Consider the following 10,148-nt stretch of genomic DNA (forward strand, 5'->3'; position numbering starts at 1 on the left):
GTATCAATAAGACGAGTTAGTGATTTATTTCTTATGTGTTGAAACCTAGTCCACACCTTCAAAATTTATTTATAATCCGTCTACACCGACAATATATTATGCGATTCCGTCTATTCCGACATGATTATCCAAAGAATATACATGAGTTTATCTTCATCATCTTTTCATTCATACTACCCTAAACCATCCTCTCATACCACCATAAACCTTAACTTTCATGGAGTTGATGAAAAGATGTGAATGAATTATTGAAGATTGAGGAAGATGATAGATATAATGTTAATATGAACGGACAAGTAATATTATACTACATATCCGTCTCCTTAGTACAAATTAAAAAGATTTGTGTCTTGAAAGACAAATTTGTAAGGCACATTTTTTCATGAGTTCAAAATTTGTAGGGTCCAGATAAGAATCTTTAATAAACCGTCTAGCAAGACAACTTTTAATATTAAGATTTAGTAAAGAAATATGGACGGCTCCCTTAACATTTTCAAAAACATGATCCTCTTAGTTCAAATTTATCAAATAAGTGTTTTGAAAGACAAAATTATATGGCACATTTTTCCATGTGTTTAGATTTGTAGGGGTTAGATAAGAAAGCTAAATAATCCGTCTGGCAAGAAAGCTTTGGAAAATAAATTTTAGTTAAAATATATGAACGGGTCCCTCAATATTTATAAATTTATGGTTTTTTTTGTACAAATTCACCCGAAATGCGTCTTGAAAGACTAAATATGAATGCACAATTTCCCATGTTTTTGGAAGATGAGGGAATCCGTTAGGAAACATTAAAAGACCGTTGGTAAAGACTGTTTTATAAGAACTTTAAATGGAAAATATGAACTGGTCCCTCAACATTTAAAAAAAACCGTCATATTTTGAAAAAGTTTGACACTTGTCAGAATTTTATTGGCCTAAAGATTTTTCAATATCGCATCTCTTCGGTCCAAATTTTATGGGTTATTTTGAGAATGTGTTTTAAGGCTATTTACTTCTTTCTCTCAAAAACAAAACATTGGCAACACAAAAAACCTTCCATTTTAACAAAATCTACATTTGCGGCCCTTTTCACCAAATACAACTTTTTCTTTGACCAACCCACCCAAACTACCCTTTTTATATTTAGAAAATAAAAACAACGCATCATAATAATTTTTAATTTGTAGGTAAAAGTCTCTTAAACCTTAGCTCTTTAAACTTTAAAACACACATACTTGTAAAACTATTTTTATAAATGCCATACACCCTTAAGCATATCAAACTAACAAAACGACATTCTGAACGTACAAAAATGCTAAGGCGGTTAAGTAATTCGATTACATATAAAAGACGAAATTAAGAATTAACGGCGTAATATTCCACGTTATCAAAGTGTCAACAAAAAAAATACGCTACATATTTCATGACTATCCTAGACGTCTATCCTTAATTTTACTAATACGTGTATATTATAAACAAGTTTATAAAATTTTGATATATTGAAAACAGATTAATGAGACATTTGTACAAATTTTAATATTACAATGATCAACCCAATAATAATCAAGAAATCACGTGTCAACTGTTACCGAAGACCTTGTTTGTGAAACCTTTAGAGTCCCTCCAAGCTCAACCGGAACCAGAGGGATAAGAGAATGCAGAACATCGGTTATTAATGGCCGGTAACTTGGCTCGGGCTGCACACACAGCACAGCTACTGCCGCAACCTGCACATCAAATTACAATTTGGGCATGTATATTATATATTTATGAAAATTTGGTACAAGTTGTATTGATTCACATACTTGGTACAGGTGTTTGAGATCCATCGTGTATCTGATTACAGGATCAACGATATTTGGAAGCTTTGATCTGTCTGTTAGCTGCGGCATTGCCCAAGTGACGATGGATTGACATTGGGACGCTGCAAGTTTTTCTACAGGCTTTCTTCCGAGTAGAAGCTCTAAAAGTACGACTCCAAATGCATACACATCGCTTTTATCGGTCAGTTTTCCTGTACAAATCAAATTCAGTTTCAAATTGAGAGAAATGTGCAATGCTCAACATGATAGTGTGTTCATAAATAGTTGAGATCAAATTCAGTTGCAACTGAAGAAAGTTGGCATGTTTGAAATATGTACAGTCTGGTTTAAGGTTTGAAACTTGGAACTGGACGTGTAAACCGAAAAGACTGGTTAACAATAATAATTTAGTTTTTTTTTGTTTTGCGGATGTAAAGTTATATGTATATATTGTATTCATTAACAATCTTTATATATTTTATTAATTTAATACAAAATTGTAAAGAAAAAAAATATTTTTGTCTAAACCCAGAAAAACCAAACTGTAAGACCGTGAAAACCGGCCAATTCAGCTTGAATTTTTCCAAAACTGTGGTTACGGGTTAGGCCCAAAAATTTCATCAAAACCGGCTGAACCGGACGGTGAACACGCCTAGTTATGTGTATGGCATGATATTCAAAAACATCTTATCGTTTTAATATTTTCATGGTAAAGAAAAAGTTTAACCCGTCAAACCGATCGGTTTTAGGGGCGGCCCAGCCAACCCATCCGGTTTGGTTTGTTGTTTTCTAAACTGTAGTTAGCGGTTTGACCCAAAATTTAGTCAAAATTGGTGGAACCTGAAAATGGAAATTATAATAAAAAAATATATGGAAAGAAAAGGGTTGGTTTTTGCTTTTAAAATGTTTAAAAGAAACTTTTGCTATCTGCTTTACATATAAATACAAGTAGTTAAAAGTTTATAAATAGATGTACCATCTAATAGATACTCTGGAGCTACATAGCCTAATGTCCCTGAAAGCTTAATGTTGTTCTTGTTTTGGGCTCCATCCATTATAGCAAGACCAAAATCTGAAAGCTTTAGAGAACAATCAAAATAGTACAGGTTTAGTATATATTTTAAGGACGAACACCACAAGTTTAACATATTTACGACTTGATTACAGCACACGTGGTCCCCACATAACTAAAACTTTGAAAGTAGGTGTGAGATGCATAATTATGAGACTGACAGATAAGAAAATGTTGTACAAATGGTACCTTGGCATTGAAGTTGGTATCTAGAAGGATATTAGATGATTTCAGATCTCTATGAATGACTGGTGGTTTGCAGTTTTCATGTAAATATTCTAATCCTCTGGTCAGACAGGTCAAAGATGTTAATATTTTTTAAATAAAAAAATATAGAAACAACAATAATTGGTGTTATTAAATAAATTATCTGGCTTTGAAGGACACCTTGCTGTATCTAGAGCAATCTTCATCCTGCAATGCCATGTTAAATTGGATCCACTGGAAGGGCCTGTATGGGCAGAATTTTAAACTCCGGTATCTAACCTTTTATAATATAAAAATAAAAATTTCAATAAATTCACATAAATTTCCATTTGGGGTATCTGTGACTGTATTGAATGCAGCTAAGTATCTAAACGAGCCAAGCTGTTTGTCAGCTACTCGAGAACAGCTCGCTAAAAGTTCGAATCGGGCCGCACTTAAACGAGTTCGAGCCTAAAAATAAGTGCGTTTAATAGACAAGCCGGAAATTCATTTATCAAGTTCGAGCCGGTTCACAAGCCAGACGAGCTTATTATTTCTATATTTTTCATTTTGATATACTACATGTATTTTTGTAAGAAAAAAATTTATTATTATTATTATTATTATTAAAAATATTATCAAAATAACTAAATATATTATGTTATATATAAAAATTATAACTAAAATATATATAAAGTTATAAATGTATATAAACTAATTAACAAATAACAAGCAAGCCAAGCTCGAGCTTTTGTAAATAGAGCTGAGCTTCGACTCTCATAAGTTAAAAGAGACGAGCTCAGGCTGTTTACGCCCCTGATTACACCAATTACCACAGTTGCAAACTACTAATCACATAAAGTTTGATCCTTTCACTTCGAAAGGGTATTTTTGACATGTGACTATTATTACAGAACCCGCAATACAGGCTTCCAAGGGTCAATAGTGATACACATGGACATCCATTCAACTAAGCCATTGGCTCGTTTCATCCACGACAAAAATCCTTGTGTTCGTCCTTGACAAACAGCCAAGGATGGAAAAGAGGCCCGACCCGATTAATAATATAAGGAATATTAATAAGAAAAGTCTCACCATGTAATTGAGTTTCCAAAGACCCATTATGCATCAACTCATAAACAAGCAGCCTTGTATCATCATGAACACAATATCCCAACAAAGTGATTATATTCAGATGCTGAATTTTACTCAACAGATCTACCTCAGTCTGCAAAACCACAATATCACAAACTATAGTCATCATCACAAACTATTAATCACAAATAAACAATCACCTGAAACTCTTTAATAGCATCTTGACCACCACCATCCAATCTTTTGACCGCAACACACAAATTCTCATCGATTCGGCCTCTGTACACGCACCCAAACCCACCCTCGCCCAACACCTCAGCTTCCCCAAAATTCCCAGTTGCTGATTCCAACAACTTATAATCCATAACCGCAACCGATGCCTTCTCGTTAACCGTCTTCAAAGAACCATTGCTTCTACTAATAAACGAACTCAATGCAAGCCCTCTTAAGGAATCTGTAACCACACCACAAAATGATAACCTGATTGAACAAATCATGCTGTTGTAATCAGCTCACCTGTTCTCTTGACACCCGGTTTGCTCGATTTGTGCATCTTCTCTCTGCGGCATTTCCATAAGCAAATGGTTAGCATTAGTATGATCACCATCATTGATGAAGCTGTGATGAGCCCAATAATAATTTTTCTACTCGATTTCGTCTTCGATACACTCGCCTCAGTTCCTAATTCACCACAAATTAATAAAAAAAAATAATAAAATTAAGTAAATTGAAGATACAGAGTAGTACCTGCAGTGAAGTCAGCCATTGATGACGGAATTGAAGAAACTGGAGAACCAATTGGTGAGGATTCGGGTGCGGAAACAACGGATATGCTTTCGGGTATTGCATTAATGGAGGTTGTTTGAAAATCCAAAAGTAAAACCAGCAAGAACCCAAGAAAAGGTTTGTTCATAATGAAGTGTAAGTGTGTGTGTTTTTATTATTATGAACAAAACATGAGATTTGGTTTAAGGAAATCTGAGTTGAGCTTCTAGTATGTGTTTGTCGTATGCTAATGAGGACAGAAACAGTGAGATCTCAAATAATGTATTTTGAATTGAATATATCTTGATGGGTAGGGTGTTTTTCTTGTTTCTCTCTCCTCTGTCTGCCCACTTTGTGTGTTTGTCTCTCTCTCTCACGCAGTGGAGGTGAATGAGGTTAATGGAAGTGAACAGGGTAAGAATGCAGATGTGAAGGGTTTGTTGTGGTGATGGTGATGGAGATGGAGGAGAGTATCAAAAGTTTACTTTTCTTGAAATTATAAATAAAGAAAAGAGTTAATGGGCATTTTCGTCCATGTGGTTTGTTACTTTCGCCACTTCAGTCCAAAATTTTTAATTTTGTCAATTTAGTCCTCATAGTTTTAAATTTTAGTCAATTACGTCCCATCCGTCTAACGGCATCCAGCTATGCCGTTAGTTTAAGGGTATTTTTGTTTTTCTCCTTTTAATTTTGAGTTAATGGTCATTTTAGTCCCTGTGGTTTGATAGCTTTTCCAATTCAGTCCAAAGTTTGAAAATTTGTCAATTTAATGTTCAGTTTAATTCAGTTTTTTTTTATTTTTTATGTTTTTTGTTTATAACCCTAAAGAGCATAATTCAAGCCCAAAACCATCGAGCAACCTCAAATACTGGTATGCATTTACTCTGTTGACAACAGTAATCATACCCCCCCCCCCTTATATTTAGTTTCTAGACATTTCCTAAAATCTTCTCCATGGTGGAATTCAATGGTAAAGTGGTCAAGGTAATTCCCTGAAATCGAATTATACACAAAAAACTAAAAATTGTTTTGTTGATTAATGTATAATAGTTGATTACGACCCAGATTTTCGTTATGATATGTTAATCTCTAAACCCTAAATATTATGCATTCATCAAAGAAACGATTTTTAGTTTTTTCCGTACAATTCGGTTTCACGGAATTGCTTTGATCACTTTACCATTGAATTCCACCATGGGGGAGAGTTTAAGAACCGTCTAGAAACTAAATACGAGAGGAGGGGGTATGATTACTGCTGTCGACAGAGTAAATGCAGACTTGTTTTGGGCTTGGATAATGCTCTCTAGGGTTATAGAAAAAAACTGACTTAAATTGACAAAATTTCAAACTTTGGACTGAATTGGCAAAAGTATCAAACCACAGGGACGAAAATGACCAATAACTCAAAATAAAAAGGAGAAAGACAAAAATACCCTTAAACTAACGGCATAGCTGGATGCCGTTAGACGGATAGGATGTAATTGGCTAATATTTAAAACTATGAGGACTAAATTGACAAAAATACAAATTTTGGACTGAAGTGGCGAAAGTAGCAAACCACAGGGACGAAAATGGCCATTAAAGGAGGGAACTTTCTTACATCAAGAATCAAAATTCCCTTGAACAGGCTGCTTTTTTACAGTTTTATTATATTTATTTTTCTTATTTGACTTGTTTATGTTCGGTCTTGTTTTAGTCCTTTATTCGGTTGGTTCTTGCGTAGGGATGGACTTTTCGCCTAAGAAACGTTGCCGTCCGTCTTCTTTCCTCTGATATTTTGGACTCATGTTGGTTGTCTGTGTGAACTTTGTGTTGTTGATCTATCTTGGAGTCAACTAATTGATGAGTTAGCTTAACTTTGTAAAATCCATAAATGAAACCGTAAGTTTGCAATCAAACTAATATCAAAGTGAAATGTATGGGTTGTGTTTATTCAAGTCTAGATCAAGTAAGAAACAAATGCACTTGTGACTAAAAACTAGTTCATATATCAGCTTTTAGTGGTAAGAAAGTCTTAATTGGGGTACAATTCGTAATGTTTAACCTTTGTGTTTTTTATTTTTGATGAAGGAATGTAATCCTGACATACAACGTAAGGATTAGCCTTACACTTAAAAACTTCTCATGGATTTCAAAGAATGAAAATGATACTTGCTTGGTCGATCCCTTGTTTTGAGCGTTGAAAATTCGTTCAACCATAACATCTTACCAAGATCCCCTAGTCTAGATTGACCCATTTAATCTCTTTTGTGATATAATTCCGACGTGCAATGAACAGCATCCCCTCATCATGGCACTCTACCGGGTTGCGCCCCCACCAAGCTTTTCGCTCGATCGTGTATTTTTTCTCAAAGAGATCAAAATATGTATTGAGTTCATCTCTTGTGTGATCGATGCTTGCGTATTTTCGTCAATCCTTTGACTCATTTGGGGTGTCCTAACTCTCTACTAATGTGTGTTAAGTGTAGGTATTTCTAACATGCCCCTTTCCTTAATCATTGTGTTACTCCTATAAGATAGGAATGTGTTATCAAAAACTCACATGTGTAACAATTAATTTGAAAATTCAAATAAAGATCTTCACTTGTCCTTGTCACCTTGCGGGAAGGCCTTTTTAAAAACGTTTTATGGAAGAGAAGTAAGATATTTAAGATTTAGATTATAGAACTAGAAGAGTCATGCATCGATACGCTTTAATCATTATGTGTTGTTCGTAATCAACTTAAGTACCATAAATAAGCAATCTATTTGTTTTGAAACGTCGACTATATGATAACATCGAATGTTACAACACCATATAGGCACCTATATAGGATTGAGATGGTTCATTAGCTAGCGTTGTAGCTATCTACCATAAACTTATATGTAAGTCGTCCCATAGGCTAATTTAATGATCTGGTTAGGAGGCAATCAATATTGAGTAGAGAGATTGCAAAGGATGCCTAGAATATTATCAAGATTTTTTTTTTACAAATTATTTGCTTTATACATGTTTGTTCATTATTCTACTAATTAAAAATATGTATTGAATCTATTGATTACGATCTCAAATTATGAATTTTAATTTCAGCCACACACATTTTTAGACATTTTGAAATGAAGAATAATGATCAAGCTTAAAGGAAAATTGTTTCGATAAAGAAGACGAAGCCATTACTTTTAAGTTAAAATAACACATGAATATCGTATCCCACTAATTAAAAAAAAAGTCTTCAACAAAATTGATAATGCAAATTTTATAAAATAAACTTACCGACACTTATCTTTGTGAGTCATGATTTTTATATTTGTACCCTAACAAACAATAGATTAACAAATACAAAATAAATATAATATTAACGTGACCAAATCACAAGTTAAATATACTATCAAAAGAAATTAGTGAGTCATGTAGCGTCATATCAAATGACAAATATCACAAAAGAAAAATTAGTTGACACCATCACATAAATTATCAATAATAGGCATTAAAATACTAAGGGTTACAAATTAACATTAAGTTAAATAGCAATTTTGTAAAGAAAAGAGAAAAAATGAGAGGTCTTAACTTGGAAATATTGGTGTCTGTGTAATTTTGTAATTGCTTGTATTATTGGTGGTGTTTCATTTGGGTGGTGTTCGTTATTTTAGAGGTAAAAAATATATGTAGTATGCGGACCATATCTGCAGACATCTGTATAAGAAGAGATGGACCAAACCTCTGCAGTCTAATATAAGAAGATTTTTGTTTTTTAACGTCTGTAGAGTGCTAAAATAAACTGGTGGTGGTGTACAAGCTGTGGTAGCGGGGTGGTGGTGGTGCTGGATGGTGATAGTGGTAGTGTTGGGTGGTGGTGGTAGGTGGTGGATGTTAGCGATGGCGGTGGTGGTAGAAGGCAGTGGTAGTTGGTGGTGGTGGTGGAAAACGGTGGTGGCGGACGATGGTGGGTGGTAGTGGCAAATGGTGTGTGGTGGTGGAAGGTGGTGGTGGGTAGGTGGTGGGGGAAGACGGTGGTGGTGGCGGCGAATGGTGGGTGGTGGCAGATGGTGGGTGGTGGACGGTGGTGAGTGTGAACGATAAGTGATGGTGGTGGTGGTGGATCGTGGTTGCTGATAGGTTGTAGTGTTTTAACTCTCTGCAAACCTTAGAAGATCTCAGAAGTAGATGAGCTAAGTCTGCACCAAGAAGAGCTTGCGCAGACGTTTTTCAATGAAACGTTTTCGAGAAAACTGTAACGATTCCGACGAAACCAGGTATACCCTAACCGGTAGACGTTAGTTACGTCATATGTAATGTCGGGTACATGAGTTACCATGGTAATTGTACGAGACTACATGGTTCATTGTATTGATTGTACGTGAATACATAATTCACTGTATTGAATATGCGATCAATCGATCGATAGTTATTGAAACCCGAATGAATCGAGGGTTCAATTATAGACGAAATATATAATATTAGCGATGTTTACAAAGTATTAAAGCTTCGGGATAAGTAAAGTACGGCACAGAAAAAGAATTTCGATTTAATGTACGTCGGTACGTTAAACGAAACCTTTAATACCAAACCGAGCAAGAGATGATCGATCAAGCCGAAAAAGATGCGCGATAACTAATGATATGATGTTTTGAGTTAATAAATGTCATGGTTTAAGTTTTTAAAGTTTTTAAATCGGTTTTATATAAGTTTCATTTTTTAAGCCGAAAACGACCGTTTTAACCTCGTTTTAAGCCGAATTAGACATTTAACCGAAAAACGAACTGAACCAGATTATCCAAAACATTATCCGGATTACGAGAATCCAAATATGTGGCTAATATTGGAGAGGTGGGTCCCACCCCACCCCTCTACTAACTCCGATCGGAAATGGGGGATTCCCCTAGCCCTTTCATTTCTTTTTTACAACAAAAATCTGTAGGAACTTCAATCCTCTCCACATCAAGATCATAAAAACCGAGATTTTATCAAGAAAACCGAGGTAAAAAGTCGAGTTATTTACGTTTCCATCTTCGTTTCTTGAGTTTGTTTGCAAGAAAATGAGGTTTCAATGATGAAAACCGATTCTTGCATGATCAAGTGATGTATACGGGTTATACAAGGGATCTTGATCCAAGAAAGGAGTTAAACGAACCAAGAACGAATTTTTACGGTTTAAATCTTTGTTTTTGAATCATAACCGAAACTATAGTGTAAGAGGCTTGATCGTGAGTGTAACTTGCTTGGTATTATGGTATGTTGGATGTAGGTTCTGTATTTAGTGGGAGAT

General features: G+C 34.8%; 1 protein-coding gene across 1 annotated transcript; it reads right to left on the reverse strand.

Moving 5' to 3' along the window:
* Window positions 1-1,453: 1,453 nt before the first annotated feature.
* Window positions 1,454-5,194, reverse strand: LOC143577855 (putative receptor-like protein kinase At1g80640). Its single transcript, XM_077061582.1, has 9 exons — window positions 4,885-5,194; window positions 4,654-4,818; window positions 4,338-4,591; window positions 4,138-4,270; window positions 3,244-3,307; window positions 3,046-3,142; window positions 2,761-2,863; window positions 1,788-1,996; window positions 1,454-1,709 (listed from the first exon to the last, which is right to left on the reverse strand). The coding sequence occupies exons 1-9, from the start codon at window positions 5,048-5,050 to the stop codon at window positions 1,554-1,556; spliced, it is 1,347 nt and encodes a 448-aa protein (XP_076917697.1). The 5' UTR covers window positions 5,051-5,194; the 3' UTR covers window positions 1,454-1,553.
* Window positions 5,195-10,148: the final 4,954 nt, after the last annotated feature.

This window comes from Bidens hawaiensis, unplaced genomic scaffold (assembly GCF_021521415.1).
Source record: "Bidens hawaiensis isolate Kalapana, Puna unplaced genomic scaffold, B.hawaiensis_p1.1 tig00028833_1, whole genome shotgun sequence".
NCBI lineage: Eukaryota > Viridiplantae > Streptophyta > Magnoliopsida > Asterales > Asteraceae > Bidens > Bidens hawaiensis.

Excerpts from the sequence above, each read along its gene's own strand:
- LOC143577855 (XM_077061582.1), bottom strand. The coding sequence starts at position 5,050 with ATGAACAAACCTTTTCTTGGGTTCTTGCTGGTTTTACTTTTGGATTTT. Across the intron at positions 4,819-4,884 it reads AATGGCTGACTTCACTGCAG|GAACTGAGGCGAGTGTATCG; the intron begins GTACTACTCTGT and ends GTGGTGAATTAG. Across the intron at positions 3,308-4,137 it reads TTTGGAAACTCAATTACATG|GCCCTTCCAGTGGATCCAAT; the intron begins GTGAGACTTTTC and ends CTGCCCATACAG.